The sequence below is a fragment of the Mandrillus leucophaeus genome, unplaced genomic scaffold (assembly GCF_000951045.1).
Source record: "Mandrillus leucophaeus isolate KB7577 unplaced genomic scaffold, Mleu.le_1.0 Scaffold116, whole genome shotgun sequence".
In the NCBI taxonomy this organism is placed as follows: Eukaryota; Metazoa; Chordata; class Mammalia; order Primates; family Cercopithecidae; genus Mandrillus; species Mandrillus leucophaeus.
This window is the reverse complement of record NW_012099876.1, coordinates 3,438,241-3,455,557: the sequence shown is the minus strand read 5'-3', so window position 1 is coordinate 3,455,557 and position 17,317 is coordinate 3,438,241. Positions and strand designations below refer to the sequence as shown.

Genomic DNA, 17,317 nt, shown 5'->3' with positions numbered 1-17,317 from the left:
TAGAAAGTGAATGAAATTCAAACTATGTGCATTTCTCTAGGAATTTTCCTTCAAATAGAACTCAACTTAGGCTACTACGTCCAGTCCACCTTTTTAATCCAAAGTGAAATGCCAAACTCAAGACCAAGAAGCATCAGAAGCAATATTAGATCAACCGGTCAAAAGGGCCATTATTAAAACTATTTATATTTGCCAAAACAAAAATCCATGTTTTTTTCACCTAGAGAAGCCAACTTCCCCCTCATTGTTTCCCTGCCCTCTCTTTACTTTTCCTCTTGCAAACATGCAAAATCCGTCTTCATCTTTTCCTGTTTCTCATCTGGATGCCAAAGAAACCATTTTAGCTTTGTTTTCGTGTTTCAAGAAAGCAGCCGAAGGCCAGAGAATAGTGTGTTTTAATTCATTTTGAAAAACAAACTCACACAGATTGATTCTTCAGGTCCCCTGACTTGGACCTGGCACATTAAGAAGTCCAAACAACTCTGCATAGTTACATTAATCGTGTTCTTGTGCTGCAAAGTCACTGGATGCGGGTAGCAGTGAAACATTCCCAAGACAATCACTAAACATGCAGAATGCCAGCCAGAAGCATGAATCACTTTCAGGGGTCTTGCTGCAGGGAGCATGAGGTTGTATTTTGTGTGCATTGACAACTGTATAGGATAAGCCAGCTGTGTCCGAGGGAGCAAAGCAACCCCTATTCTTCTGAACCTAAAGGGGTTTCCTCCTCAAAGAACCATGTTTTCAATCCCTAAACTTTGGGGCCAGATACAGCTCCAAGTGGCATTTGTTGCTCTTTGGAGAGTCAAAGCCAAGCCACCATGAGCATGAAAGCTGTGTGAGCCACTCCTTCCCTCCTCCCCAGCATGGAAAGAATAATTGCCATTTCACCCTATAAATCCAAAAGAGTCTTCCCCATCCCTGGGTTCAAGCACGGACACAAGCCAAGCAAGCCTCGGATACCCAGGCCTGTTTGATTGTAGCTATGTTGGTGTATCTCGTGTACGAGGTGGGAAAGTGCTTTTGTTGTTCTACCTGATCCAGTTAGGGGAGCAGGACTAGGGGGTGCCTGCCTAATGGTCCCTAGCCCATGTGCTTATACTGGGATCTGTCCCGAGGGATCTGCACCTGGTTGGCAGTCATTTTGTGGTGGACGTGGTAAATTGCGAGTGTTACCACAATGACGAGGCCCAAGATGAGCCCCAAAATCAGGGGCAAGGTTTCTTCCAGTTGCTCCCGCTCATCCACTGGGCATTTATGCTCTGAAATGGGAAAGAAGAAAAGCAGTGAGCTCTGGTCAAAATATTCTGAATCATAAGTTCTACAAAACAAAAAGGGAAATGGAAGTAAAAAGATTTCTCAAGGAAGCTTTGGGACTATTTTTCAGAAACAGTTTTCCCTAACCAACCCCAAGGTTAACACTTAATCTTTCTACATAATGTATAATAAAAATGCATCAATTAAATAGGACAACATTTAATTATTGGATTCCTGGCAGATGTCAACAAACCATCCAGGTGATTTATTTAAAGGTTCAGAGTTTCACCATTAGACACAATCATCATCATTTTTATTGTTGATTCATTTTTAACTTTTTATTAAAGTAATATGTACACATAATACATTGTATAAAATTATATAAGTTTCAAAAAGACTGAAAATACCAAGTGTTGGTGATGATGTGGAATGACTGGAACTCGTAACACCCCTGTTGAAAAATGTCGTGACCACTCTGCAAAACCGTTCGATAATTTCTAATAAAGACAAACATACGCAGCATCCCATTCCTAGGTATTTACCCAAGGAAAATGAAAACATAAAGAACACAAAAAGACTCGAACATAAATGTTCGTAGCAGCTTTATTCATAATAGCCTAAAACTGGAAACAACCAAAATGTCCATCAAAATGGAATGGATAAATTGTGGCATATATTCATATAATGGAACACTAGTCACTAATAAAAAGGAATGAACTATAGCTACACATAACAAAATGGGTACATCTCAGAAATATTATGCTGACAGAAAATTGCCAGACACAAAAGAGTGTATACATACTGTATGATTCCATTTATATGAAGTTCAAGAACAGGTAAAACTAACTTTGTGGTGATAGAAATCAGAATGTGCTTATATCTGGGGAAAGGAACACAAGGGAACTCTCACCTGTGATGGAAATACTGTAGATCTTGATCTAGGTGATGTTCACATGGTTGCAAATATAGGTACAAAAGCATTAAACCATACATTTTAGATTTGTTTATTACTGTGTTATTTTTTATTTATACACACTAATCATACATTTTTATGGGATACATGTGATATTTTGTTACATGCATACACTGTAACGATCAAGTCAGGGAATTTAGGATATTCATCACCTCCAGAATTTATCATTTCTATGTGTGGAGAATGTTTCAAGTCCTCACTTCTGGCTATTTTGAAATGTACAACACATGGTTGTTAACTATAGTCACCCTACTCTGCTATTGAATATTAGAACTTATGCCTATCTAACTCTATGTTTGTACTCAATTACCGACCTCTCTTTAGTCCATTCTCCCCAAAACACACACACACACACACACACACCCATATCCTTCCCAGCCTCTGGTATCTCTCTACCTCCCTGAGGTCAATCTATTGAGCTCCCACATGTGAATACATGCAATATTTGTCTTTCTGTGTTTGACTTATTTCACTTAATGCAATGTTCCAGTGCCATCCACATTGTTGCAAATGACACGATCTTGCTCTTTTCAATGGCTGAATAGTATTCAATTGTGTATACACACCACATTTTCTTTATCTGTTTAAGTGTTCATCCGTTGATGCACACTTAGGTTGATTCCATAACTTTGCTATCGTGAATAATGCTGGGATAAACATAGGGGTGCGTGTAATATATGTAAATTATACTATAATTTTTAAGTAAGTGTAGAGCTTGATGAATTTTTACAAACATCTCATGTAACCAACATCTAGATCAAGAACACAAATGTTAGCAACACCTCAGCATTGATTTATTTTTCACCCTCCTAAAATTCAAGATAGCTTCGTAGTGCTGAGTCTCCATTTTTTTACATAGAACCACCAACAACAAAAAACTATTCTTGGGAGACGTTCTAGTGGTCAGTTTGTCAGGCTAACCAGAATTGCATTCCTAGAAACCAGAACAGGCTCATTTGCTTCTTGTGGGTAACTGGTGTCCTTTTAACCAAAATCAGGAGCCACAAGTGAAAAATAAACAAGCTTTACATGTCTCTTCATAAAGTCCAAGTTTTTAAAGTCCAGATGACCAAGTAAACATTTATTAAGTATCTACTGTATGCCAGTCTCCTCCAGAATCTCTATTGACATAGTCCCTTCTCTCACCTTGCCTGAGATCAGCAGAAAGGAAAAGGGATGAGCTTTTCTCTCTAATAATAATTAGTGGAGACTTACTTTCACATATACAGCTTTTGAAAACTGTATACTTGACATTCCTAGTCCCTAAATTAACAGTCAGTTCTAAGCACAAAGATTATCTGGTTAACCCTCTGAGGTACACAATATTATTATACTCATTTTACACATAAGGTAATCAAGTCATAACGATGATAAGTGGTTTGCACAGGGGTAAATGAAGTCTGATCAGAACTCAAACAACTTAACACTATAGTTGGGGCAGCACTTAACAGACCTAAACTACTGGCATTAAAAGGCTGCAGAATCCCAAGGTGGAGCAGAAAGGAGAGTTTGTCAGTTTGGTTTCCTGATCTGCATGCTGGTTGCAGAGGTTCATCCAGCATCTGAAAATTCAACGAGCTGGATACTTATTACAAAGGGGCACAAGGAAGCTTTCCAGGGTGATGAATATGTTGATTTCTTGATTGTGGTGATGGCTTCACAGGTGTATTCATAAGTCAATATTTATTAAATTACATGCTTAAATGCATACAACAATTGTACCTAAATACAACTTTTCATATGTGTATATGTGTATAAAAATACATATATGTATATGTATCTATACAATATGCATATATATAATAGAAAAAGACATTCTTCTAGAAATGGCTTTTTTAAAAGATAGTTTGGCAAATGGTAAGAAATGTTAAGGACTTATTAGGACTAAACTGAGCCTTTCTTCTTATTATAACCAAAAGGTTGGAAAAGAATTTGCAGGGAGCTTTTTCCCCCACTATTTGATTCCATTCTAATGAGTCCCAACACTTTGAGGGTCAGACTGGACCGACACATCCATTGCTCCAGGGACAAGACCTGAGATGACACAGTGTATCAGAAAGAGTGGCAGACCTAGAACTTCATGATGCCAGCATTGCGGTCTTCTTCTCCAATATGATACCATATTGCCTCTTTGAAGAGAACAATGAATAGAAATGGGATCATGTGGGGTAGGAATTTTGTTAACAACAAAGGTTATTTATTTTCCTCATGATAACACCCTGTTGCCCATGTAATGTTAACACAGATTGCAGGGTTTGATTGGTTTGCAGGCGCTAGTGGCAACCTCATGCAATTTTTTCTTACTTAATACAATACATTGAATAGAAGCAAATAATTTTTAAAATATTAAGAAGAAATACACTGATTTCAAATTATTTAGTAATAAGGCTAAGTCTGTTTTAAATGGTAAAAATAAAAAAATAAATTATCTCACAAAAAATAGCAAAGACCTCAGGACCTTCAGACTCTCTTCTGTGCACCATTCCAGGCTGTTACTTGAGCAGACCCCAGGCATCTTTACAAGGTTGCCCTTGTGGCCCTATCCTGTGTCTCTTCTCTTCTTAACTCTCTCCCCTGCAGAGCAATTTCATAGTTACCCAGACTGTCAGACCATGGTTTTAGCTCACTTCTCCCTGCTTACACTCTAGTTACCCAGGCACACAATCAGCCAGGAGCCCCAAATGCAACATCTATCTCCCTAGGCAGAATGGGAGAGGCAATGGAGAAAGAGTTGTGTCTGGGAGCAAGAGCTTACGTAGCAAAACCACTGGAGAACATGGACAGGTGGTGTTCTGTGTGGCCCCAACTACAGGTATTCAGGACAGGGAGGGTGGTGAGTTAAGAAAGCTTCAGGAGGAAGGGAGGTTGGAGTTGGATTGGGAAGAATCCGGGAATGGGGCACCAAATGACCTTGACCAATTTGTAAAGTCATGTTTTCTCTTTTCTCTTGGTTTGTACCATAACAATGAATAAATAGATATACAGATAGATATAGTTGTAGAAATAGAGATATACATGAACTTTTAGTGGTTCCATAGATCCAGATTATCACATCAAGAGGGAGTAGATGTAATGGAACACTGTGAGGGAGAGAGATGATAGTGGGTTCAGATCCCAGATCTTCCACTGTCCAACCCTGGGCGAGTCTCTTAATCTACTAAGCTTCAGTTTCCTGTAAAATCGAGATGACACCTACTTTACAGGGTTGCTGTGAGTGTCAAATGTCATACTACAGAAGGCCAAGCACAGTGCCTGGCACAGAGTAGCTTTTCTATCATTGTTCACTATAAAAATAGAAGTCTTACACATTTAAGTCTTCTGTGTACTTCTTTTAAGTACGGGAGCCTTTGGAGCTCAAGTACCAAATGTATTGTTTCTAAATGGATAGTAAAAAGAATGTCTCATATCCCATTCTTTAAGAAAAATAGAGAAAAGTTGATACAGTATGGTAAAAGAAAGGGAAAGAAAAAATATCCTTAGAATGCTATCATGATTTATTTCTCAGATGATTATCTTTTGTTGCGTTAGGAAAAAAATAGAATTAATCACACCACAGAAAAGGGCAATATATAGAGGATACCAACTACAAAGATGTCAAAAAGTATCATAGCTAATACTAAATCCCGCACTTACCAACCCCTATCCAGTAAGTGGTCAAATAAAAAGGAATTCCTGAGCCCACTCTCTTATCCACTGTTTCAAAATCTGCAAAGCTCTGAAAACAAAAAGTACTTTGTAATCACTTGTTTGGCAGCAAAACCTGACTTAGTCTAATGTGAGGCTGCTTGCAGTTTTCAGTCATCCTACTTAGTATGACGTTTCACATGTTACACCACAGGAAACAGAGATATTAGTATGTTTGATTGCATGGGGCTGCCCTGACTCTTCCGTGGTCTTAAGTAATCTGTAAACTGTGCACTGCATAGTCTTCCTAAAGTCTAAAATATTCTGAATTCTGAAAACCATCTAGCGCCAAGGTTTTTTGTTTGTTTTTTGTTTTTGTTTTTTTAGTTCGATCTGGGTTTTAAATGAGGGATTATGAACCCATAAAAGCAGGACATGCTTTTCTCTTTCAGGCTTAAGACAGTGCTTTTAATCTCTGCCTGTGACCCATGGGGAAAAAAAACAACAACAATATTTTACATGGCAGCTTAGAGCATATGTACACACAGAGACCTAAAGCAGAAGTTTGACAAACAATAGTTATCCTTGCTTTATGCATCTAATAATTTCTGCTCTATTCTATTGTTTCATTTAAAACAATGCTGCTCATGACCTACTAAGAAAAGGTTGTAATCTTTTTTGTGCAAGTATAATAAAACTAAGGACCCCTTCTCAGAATAATGTTTATGAATACATAAAAAATAAAATAAACACAATTACAAGGGAAAGTGAAATTCAGTCATCACATATTTTTAAAAGAATTTCAGATACAGCAACATATGTACTTCCTTATTGGAACACATATATGTTGGTTACGATTATAAAGTGGTGAGAAGCATAAATGTTACTTTGCAAGATCTGCACAAGCTAATGTGAGATGAAAATACCTATGATGTCTATTGGTGACAGTCACAGGTACTGCTAGTACTACTGTGGTCTGTCACCTTCATTTGTAAACAAAGGAAGTGCTAAATATTAATCAGAAGTTAGTGAAAATAAAGATAGAAATTTTTTCCTCTGAATTCTATCTATAAACCATATATACCCCAGGGTTAAAATCTTATACTGTAAACTGATTATGCAACCCACAGATTACAAAACAAGCTTCCTTGTTTTGTATCTGCAGAAATCTCCTCTGATTTCTGCCAGGGAGAAGAGCATCTGTTGGCTTAGCCCGGACCTCATCTGGCTTCTGCTCTCCCTGAACCCCTGACTCCCTGTCCACCTCCACAGGACTTAGGGTCCCTCATGCCTCTGCTCTTGGTGGACTCAAGGCTCCAGAGTACACACAACAGGGGCCCAGGGTAAGTGGCCTCGGCTGGAAGAGACAAAAACCAGCCTCATCATTGGAAAGAACCAGATGAAGACAAAACAAACAATAAATGAATAATCTGTGGCTGCCAGTTGCCAACAAAAGTCTCCTCAACCCTTAACCCAAGCGTACCCACTAAAATCATAATTTATCTTAGGTACTGGTTGCTAGATAAGTGTTTTATTTCACGACAGCATTTTAAAATTATATTGACTCCCTCAGATAAGCTACAAGAGTGCTTCATTGCACCCCCAATGAACAGCTTTGGGATAGGCAGGCTCTCCTAGCACCATGGACAGAAACCGTTTGAAGAGGAGGGCAAGTTTTTTGTGGGCTGTGCTTCCCTTGTTGTTTGGCAAGGCAAGATAGAGAAAGGGTTTGACCCTCTTTCCGTATGTTCCCTGGGCTGGCTCTGGACTCCTGTCACATCAGCCAAATGTATTTTGTATACTGAGAAGTTGTTAAGGTGAGTGGGCTGTCGAGACCTTTGACTGGAGACAAGCTGATACCCTCATCGAGATGTAAGCATTCGCTAGACACAGTGGCATCACCACCCAGCTATTTGGGAGACTGAGGTGGGAAGATTGCTTATGCTCAGGAGTTCAAGGCCAGCCTTGACTCCCATCTCAAAAAAAAAAAAAGATTTAAGTATTGGAGAAGAAAAAAAATAATAAGAGCAAGTATTGTTTGATGCCACTGTATGCCAGGAACATGACTTGCACTGTATACACCCTATCCCACTTGCATTGTATATAACCTATCCCACTAGACTGAAAGTTTCAGCGAGGCAGAAAAAGTTCTTATATCCCAGTACCTAGGTGTAGTGGACACAGACACTGCCCATTCTTCTTTCGGCATTCACCAGTCCCATATATCCCAATGGGTTTTGACTACAGAGTAGGTCAGAAGTCCCAGGGAGTTCATGCTTCCACAGTGACCATCAGTGATAGATGGCACTTGGTGGGTAAACACTGGTTTTCTCACCCTCAGGTGAGACAATTCTGAGACATATCCTATGCTGTCTCCAGAGGACAGTATCCAAAGCAAGAAATTCTATGACTGGCTAACTCCATGGCTGAAGGCTGGGGCTCCATCTTGGAGTCCTCAACACAATTCTCAGCTGTGTTCATAACAGATTATTTCCCTTTGGCTGCTTACTCAGGAAGCCTTGAGGACCAGCTGTCTAGGGTAGCATGTGTCTTGACAGGGAAGTGCCAGGTAAATCACAGGTCTACAAAACTTTCTGGATCAGCAAACCCTTCATGCGTTAGTGACATGACAGCTTGCCACAGGATGCTCTACTGGGGGGCTGGTGGATAGAGAAACGTAAGCCATGTTCATTTCCACTAACACTAAAGTTCCCACAGATCCAGGTAAAATACAGATTAAGTGGCATTTCCCAATCATGATGCTAGAAACAATATTAAAAAGCTCATGAATTTGGGGTACCCAACAAACTCTGTAAATGCCTCTCACACTCACATGCTGATGATAGCTACTCAGCAGGAGCAGCTGTGGCCCTCAGATACTAAGGACAAAAGCTCTGATACTCAAAGACAGGTTCTAGGAGGGAAGCCTTCACCAAGTCACTTCACCTCCCTGAGTCTCAACTGCTCCATTGTAAATGGGGATCTCAGTATCTTTCTGCAGTTCTGTTTGTTTGGTTTGGTTTGTTTTGTTCGCCCCTTGAGAGATAATTAAAAAGGGACCAACCTATAGGTGATGTCTTTTAAATGCCTGATAGACCTGAATCCTGAATAAAGGGAAATAGAGGTAGCCTTCCTATTCTATTATGTTTTTTTCTGACATAATACATAAAAGTTTCTTTTTACTCAAGCTATTAGAATACTCAGGCTGGTTTGTTCCCTCCCAGCGACACATCCCCCATCCCATCTCAGCCAGAAATCACATGGGGCTCTCCAAGGGAATTGCGGGCCTTTGATGAGACCCTCAAGAATTAATTGTGGAAGAACAAGGTAATCAACCCCAAAAGAGAAACAGAGTGCCTCAGATTGCAGGGGTGATAGCTTCTATTGCAGGGGTGATAGCTTCTATTGCAGGGGTGATAGCGTCTATTGCAGGGGTGATAGTTGCTGTACAAAGTGTATTTGGTAAATAAATGAGCCAAAGATGGCCTCTGTGTATTGACCTGTAGGTAGTGTATTTCTTCATTGCAGGCTGAGACTTTAGCTTAAAAGCCTGTTGGCACCAAGCTCCCACATTTTTACACATCCAATTATTTTTAAAATAGCTTAAACAAGAAAATTTGCAGCTGTTTAGAGCCTGCCTGCTTTGCATACTCCTTGAAACCTCATGCAACAGCTGTTACCCATTGAAAAGACAGGGCCTTGGAGTTATAAGGCCCCAAGGCACTGCTACCTCTAGAAGCTCTGGGACCCATGGACTCCCTGCTGTGCCGCTGAGCAGATGTCGCCTAGACTCATAAACCCCTCTCCAAAGCCCCTCTGCTTTGGCCATTCCCTTGTCCTCTTCTTTTTCTGGATGACAGTCCCATAAGCCTCCCTCTGGACAGTCTCCTACTGTGAGGGGCTTCCCTTCTCATAAAACCTTGTCCAAGTGTCTTCCAAAGAGCGTATTGTGCCCTTAATCCTTCAAACTCTCTATAGTGCTCCATGGGCCAGCAGCATCACCTGAGACCTTGCTAGCAACAGAGCTTCTTGGGGCCCACTCCCAGACCTAAGTGAACCCAACTCTGAGTGCTAACAATATCACCACAGTCATTGCACGTTGCAGCTGAAGGTTCATGAGCAGATTGCTGGGCTGAGACTTTTGTCTGGGGATCAGTGTAGTAGCCAAGTACAATGCACTAAAGGGACTCGTGTGATAAAGATGTCAACCTCCATTTGGACTGCTCTCAGCCTTTGTGAGTGTCCACATACTGACTTTATGGACCCTTTCTTGATTTTCTTATAAAGTCTATTCAGTAGACAGATGTGAAGACTGCCAGGTATGACCCCCTTACACAAGGAATAGACTCTTTGCAGGAAACCATTATGCTGTGCTGGACAATGGCCACGGTCCAAACACATGAACACACAAACACACACACAAACACATACACACACGAACACACAGACACACCCCTGCAGTAGGTGTGCAGATATATGACATAATACTCCCTCCCCATGCAAGCATATTCCACTCACACACACACACACACTAAAAGCCTCCTGAGCTTCTATTCTGGGGACAAAGGCCCAGTGCTAGATCCTGAAAAGGCAACCAAAAGGAATCTTTAAAATTCCACCAAATCGAAAATAATGATCTCTTACAAAACACAGTCGGGGCAGGTGCTGAGAGGCACAGACAGGAGGAGCCAGGAACAAAAAAAATGCAGTCACACAAAGGCACACTGATCCAGTGTGTGATTCTGAATGAGGCTTGCCACCTCCCAGGAATGTCAAGGGGTAAGCCCGGGGACACCATACACAAGAGAACATCCTAATTATTAGCCAGAAAAGCCTGGAGTGAGACAAGTGTCATTTGTTTGTGACTTCTCTATTCACATTTAGGAAGTTATATGTGGTTATAAACTCTCTATCTATTTGAAGTGGATCAAAATTGGGTTTTAAAAGAAAAGATACCGTTTACTCCATGCAATGAATTGTACGGAGTTTTAGGAAAGTGGCTCTGCTCCTTATTCAGTGCTTATTTATTCTTACTTTATAAACAGTTCTAAAAATCTATGAGGTTTGATTTCTCAGGCCAGAGCCTGTTTGGTGCCATCAGGCTTTTGAGCTAAAGTCTCAGCCTGCAGTGAAGAAGCATTTTCTCACTTGAAGAATTTCTCATTCTAAGCAATGACTTAGAGATAACACAGAATGGTAAGGAGCTAGGAGAAGCAGCAATTATAGCACCAGTGGTAACAAGAAGTAAAGAAATGCCTAGTAACAGCTAATCAGCAAAAACTAGAAAGTCATAATAAACTATTAAGAGTACCCATATAAACTCAAAAACATTTATGGCAGGGTCCTGGGCACTAGGAAGTGACATTACATAGTCCAATTATTTTCATAATAAATTCCTTGTCATCAATAATCATAATAAGTCAAATAATATTTGATTGTGCTTAATATTTTCAGTTTAAGAAAGACACTATTACATTTTATAAATACTTCCATAAACAAAAGGATTTTAAAAACCTGTTAAGGTCTTGACACAGTTTAGTAGCTCCAACTTTGTAGAAAATACATTAACATGGGATAACCTATCCTTACACCTGAACAGGTAAGTGTGACATTGCTTTACTAAATATATGACATTCTGATTTGCATGATATGGCAGCATTTGGAAGTCTCTACTAATTAAATCCACACCATCAAAATATAAACTCAGTCAGAGTTAACTGGATATCTGCAATATGCCAAGCACTGTATATTAGGTGCTAATAATATAAAAATGAATAAGAAATGGGCCCTTTTCTTGAAGACAATTTAACTTAGGACTTCTTAAATGCCTTCTCAATAATCAAGGTGGAGGGTGGTGCATTCTGTTCAGTAATAGGTTGAGTGGAAGCTGCATTTTATGAAAGCTAGATATCTTGGAAAATGATCATAGATGAAAAAGGTGGAGATTCTCTAATATCCTGAACATTGGAATTGTTGTATTCACCTGGGGGTCTCCAACCCAAAGAAAGGCACAAACAAAGCAATCAAAATTTTTTCTGATTTTTTTATCCATGTAGAATAAACAGAATATAAAATGTAATAACCTCCTTTGTGAGGGAGAGAGAATAAATGACATGAATCCACTTATCCCACACTTGCCTAATGTAAATTGTTGCCGGACTTGAGCAAATTGCAGAAATTTTGACTCCCCTTGTGCCCTGCCTCTGCGGGGGTGCTGAGAATGAAAGAATGTGGTTGACCTGAACCTGCCACAGCACAGCTGGGTCCCCTTTCAGGGGCTGCACACACTGAGAGACAGCCTTGTTCCACACTCAGCAGAAGCAGCTGGGGTTAAATGGCTCAGCCTTCAGGAACCCTTCCCTCCCTGGAGCTTAAGGACATCCTCCTCCTGAGGGTGCTTGGTGGAAAGACTTCGTGGGTCTAAGACCTATGCATACACACCCACCCCCACTGCATTCTGGATGTGCAGAAACTTGGACTCACAGCAGCAGAAGCTTCAGCTAGAAGTATCCAAGAGAACAAGAAGAAACTGAAGCCAAGAAAAGCAAAGGCCCTTCCCCCATCTGTAGCTCTCTAGATTAACTAACTTCTTAAAGATTTTAGCTGCTTTCCCCTTGGGAAGTTTGCATCAAAATTACAGTTTTTTCCAAAGTGGCTTTTTAAATCTTTCTCCCTATAAAGGTTCATCTTTTGACAAAGGAAAGAAGATGGGGAGAGAGGGAAAGATGAAATATAAGAAGGAAGGGAGGAAGGTAAAGAAAAGAAGAAGGAGGAAACAAAGGGAGATAGAGAAGAAAGGACTAAAGTGAAGGAAGACAGGGAGGAGGTTGGGAGGGAGAAAGAAAGAACTACTGAGAAAAGTTCATACATTCAGCTTATTGTTTTTTTAGTCTTTGAAAATTATTAAAGAGACAGACAGTGTCATTTCAACCTAGAGGAAATCCAAGTGGTAACATCCTGGGGCCCTGGTAGGTCCCTCTCCCATCCTTCCTGAAATAAACTAGGTCTTCTTCCCCTCCATCCCCCACCAGCTTACCTTCACTGAAGACAAAATCTGAGATAATGTCAAAAGGTTGGATGTGGACCGCAGACAGGATCATGGTGACCATCTTCTGTGGATCACTAGAGGCTAGTGAAATGGTTTGTTGAGCTTGACACTCATAGGACTTCCCAGCGGGGGTGACCAAGGCAGAGAGGTGGTGCGAGTTGGCTGTGTGCTTCCCAGCTACAGCAAGATCCCAAAGCAATAGTTAGGCCCCGCTTGCTGGCAGAACTCTCATTGTTCCTAACCTAATGTGCCAGAGAGGTGGTTGTTGCCTCTCAGTTTCAGACCCCACACCCCTCCTGTCCTCTCTGTTCCCTTGTAGGGCTAAGGGCTCTACAAATGGCATCAAGTGGTGATGAAAGACAAACACACCTATTCTCTTGAGAGCCAGGGCTCTTTCAATATTAATTCGGAATTCCTGTTTTGAAGAGGAGAGTGATACCTAAAAACTCAACCCTTGTTACTGAATAAAACCTAGACCGGGCATGGTGGGTCCTGCCTGTAATGCCAGAACTTTCGGAGGTCAAGGTGGGAGGATCGTTTGAGCCCAAGATTTCTAGACCAGCCTGAGCAACATAGTGAGACCCCATCTCTGCAAATACACACAAGAACACACACACACATTACAAAATGAGTCTGGCATGGTGATGCAGGCCTGTATCTGGGGAAACTGGGGTGGGAGAATCTCTTGAACCCAGTAACTCACTCCAGGCTGCGGTGATCTATGATGGTGCCACTGCACTCCACCATGGGGACAGAGTGAGAACCCATTTCAAAAAAGAAAAAAAAAAATCCCTAATGATGGAGATTCCAAAGACACAGAAGGAACAGTGACTTGGTTTTCTACATTTCACATGGGCCTGACAAAGCCGGACAGATTGCTGGTCCACTGGATGCTTGTCCTTACACACATACATCCCCTCTGAAGGCCTGTGTCCCATTGCTCCTTTTCTGACCTAAGTTTGAGTTTTCTTTTTTCCTTTTTGGTCGAATTTAACTGGGGGACATCCTGCATGTAAACTTTGATGAAAAAGAAAAAATCCTCCTTTTACAGTGATGACAAAAAGGGGTGAAAAGGGAAAGATGACACATGCATTTTTATGTATTCATTAAAAATCCTTTCCCAACTCATGTGCCTGGGTGATGAAAGGCCTCATTAAGAGTGAAACAGACAACTTATAAAGAATAAAATAAATTTAAATGTGGTCTTTGATGGTTTCTGCAGATAGGAATATTGTTATTTGGGGGATGAACGCTCCTTTTGCCGAGGAGGATCTGGGTAAGTTGTCAGAGGGATGGGCCAGAAACGCTAGTAAATTATACATGGTGCAGAGTCCACTCTCAGGTGGCTGCAGTCGATGACTGAACATCCCGTGCGAGCCACGCTGCCATGCGCAAAAAGACACTGAAGGCCGTCACATCCTGACCGAAAAGGAAAGTCGCACTGCCCCCTTGCAGTTTTAGCGTATAAGAAACAAAACCAGGGTGCGGAAGAAAATTAAAACGCAGCTTTGCCCTTCTCCGTGGTCCTTCAAAGGCCAAATCATAAGAGGTCGTTTTGAAGCACCAGGGAATGGCAGATCTTCAAAGGACTTCTCATCTAGGATCAGGCCACGGGTGACGTTTGGGTACCCATGCCTGTGGTTCCTGGCGGATCTACAAGGCCTGAGACCCAGAAGACTCATGGGCACTCCCGCCTCTTCCGCCCTAAAGAGCAAGCCGAGAAAGACTTGGCCTCGGAGCGCAAAGCCTGGAACGGTTTCCAAAACCCTGAGGAATTCTCTCTCCAAGTCTGCTCTGCGAGTTCCCAGGCTCCTTCCCCAGCCATGCCGGCCTCTACTCACCACTGACTGCGTCTTTGAAGTGGGTCTTCTCGGAGGAGTCGTAGACAAACTGCACTTTGCTCAGCCTCCAAGTCGCCTCAGGTCCCTTGGACGTGTTGTGGCTTTCCTGTTGACCCAGGGAGGCGCGCTTCAATCGCCCCCGCAGCGTCTGGGTTCTTAAACTCGGCGCCCGCCACTTCCCACACCCACGCGCAGCCTGTGTCCCCTCTGCCCGCTGGGCTCGGAGTTACCTTTACAAAGAGCATTTTGAGTGCGTAGGCGCGATCCACCCAGAACACTTGCAGCTCCGACTCGCTGTGGCCACAGCGGCCCTTCACCTCAGCTCCCCGGGTCAGTGCGATATCAGCCTGTTCTGTGATCAGCTGGGAACACAGACGCCCCGCGCCCCCTCAGCTCGCCCGGCCCTGGGGCGGGGGCTGTAAAGGGCAGCGCGTCCAAACTCTGGGTTGCACGCTTGGGCGCTCCTTTGCGCGCGCGCATCCCAGGTTCCGGGAACATGCAGTTAGATGCTCTACGTGCAGCCCCGGCCGATAGGGAAGCGGAGAGAAGGGGGTTTACTTTCAAAGCAGGCAGGGGAGCAGAAGGCATTACAAGCTGGAATCCCCATGCAGCATTCGGGAGCAGCCTGCAGGGGTGTGGGGAAGAAGGCGGGCAACCCAGATTTCCGAAGGGCCTTGAGGAAGGGTGCCCTTCGCCCTGGAGCCCTAGGAGGAAGCTGAGGGGGAAAAGATTCCTTACATCTACGTAATTGCTGGCCCACACATCATAAGGTACAATAAATTTGGCTGCAAACTCTGCCATGAGACACGTCGTCCCATTTTCCCGCACCACAAATATATCTTTTTCAGGGTTAGTGGAAAGGCCTGAGAGATTTTCCACTTCTTGTTCTGCCATGATTTGAGCCATTGTATCTGCGGAACAAACAAAACAATTCCATCAGTTCAGGACTCAGAGAGCCCACGCGCCTTGGGCGCTAGGGTGGGGAAACAGTGGTCTGCAGGCTTTGGAGTGACAAAGTTCTCTACCAGCAGCTGCGCGCTCTACGAGCCGTTTCTCCAGCCCGGGTCTAACAAGCTTCATTCCTTCCCTGTTAATTAATAATGAAAATACGATTTTAAAGATAATTTAAAAATCATGACTTTGTTTGTAATATAGCTGACCGTTTTCCACATCTTGGGATTTTAAACTAAGTATTTCTTGCCAATGCTCTGACTTCACGAAGCTGGCCTGTCTAGGCTCTGTCTGCAATATGCCACACAGGTGTATGGCTCTCACGGGAATTCCCTGCCACCGGCGGGGGAGGCCCTGCCTCCTCCCCTAAAAGAAAAAAAAAAAAAAAGAAAAAAAAAACCCAGCAAAACATTAAGGGCCATATTTTTTTATCTTAAGCTAATTGGCTTTACTTTGCCGGCTCTGTTTTCTGCAAAGAGTGCATCCCGTCCTCTCTCCCCGTCGCCAAATCGCTACTCACGGAACAACATCAGGAGAACTCGAAGTCTGTCGACGCTGGGGACCGCTCTTCCTTGGAGATCCATACTCGCAGTGCAGCGAATGAGGCCAGCTGTGCTACTGCAGAGGCCGCCCGAGAGGGAATCCCTCAAAGTCGCCGCTGGAGTGGGCCGGGGTGAGCGAGGGGCGGGGGACAGAGGAGGAGGAGGGAGGGAGCGCGTATTCTGTGAGCGCTGGCTAGGACTCCGTGTGGAGTGCGGCACCGACAGCTGCTGGCAGAGCAAATCAGCTCACTGCAGAGGAAAGGACCGCGCGGCGAGGGAGCTGTCCACGGCTGCGAGTGCTGAAAGCAATCCGATTGTGCGGCAGGAGTGGCTGTGGCTTGGCTTGCGCGGAGGGCCAATGAGATTTGGGGGTACCTAAAATTCTCCCTGGTTCTGTTTCCTGTTCTGCAATTGCATCCGCAAATATGCGTCTGTTCTGAGAAACTTAACACCACCCTCAGACTTCTTAAATCTCCTTATCAGGTACAGTTATTACATGGTGTAGATACCATACCACTGGAGTACTGTCTTCTGAAAATGCATCTGGTTCCTGGAAGAAAACGGTGGAGCAAAAATTGTTGCTGCTTTGAGGGAGGAGGGCTATGTAGGAATAGAGAAGAGAAAATGCTATGGCAACAGTTTCCTGAATTTGGAGACATCCCTTTCTCTCCTTTGCTCTCAATGAGCTCATGGGTTTAAAGTAAAATTGACGCCTCCTAAAACGAAGCCATCAGACAATGCAGTAGCTCCATGTGGGCTTATTTTCCTGTAAATTTTGCTCCCGGGAGCATGAGGACTCTGAACTCTGGGATCACCTATCCTCTTGCATTATACCATGACCACTCTGCCAAGAAGGGATGCAAGCAAATCAGAAGTTTTTGAGAGTTATCCATTATCTCTTAGGACAGAAATTTTAGAATTATGCCCTAAATAATGTCACATAGTTATGTAAGAAAAACACACACTGATACTACTCTAAAGCCTCTAGTGGAACAGAAAAACAAATATTACTGGGCTAATTCCTATATTTACATATTTGGTAGTTTGCTTATTTTTTATTTTTGCTCTATAAATCAGAGTA

General features: G+C 42.6%; 1 protein-coding gene across 2 annotated transcripts; it reads right to left on the bottom strand.

The window, feature by feature from the left end:
- Positions 1-377: 377 nt before the first annotated feature.
- Positions 378-16,901, bottom strand: LAMP5 (lysosomal-associated membrane protein family, member 5). 2 transcript variants are annotated; one of them, XM_011998602.1, is made up of 6 exons: positions 16,215-16,901; positions 15,482-15,654; positions 14,974-15,105; positions 14,744-14,849; positions 12,891-13,079; positions 378-1,262 (listed from the first exon to the last, which is right to left on the bottom strand). In XM_011998602.1, the coding sequence occupies exons 1-6, from the start codon at positions 16,276-16,278 to the stop codon at positions 1,084-1,086; spliced, it is 843 nt and encodes a 280-aa protein (XP_011853992.1). In that variant the 5' UTR covers positions 16,279-16,901; the 3' UTR covers positions 378-1,083. The 2 variants fall into 2 exon arrangements, with proteins under 2 accessions (XP_011853992.1, XP_011854002.1); XM_011998612.1 differs by lacking the exon at positions 14,974-15,105.
- Between the last annotated feature and the right edge of the window lie 416 nt (positions 16,902-17,317).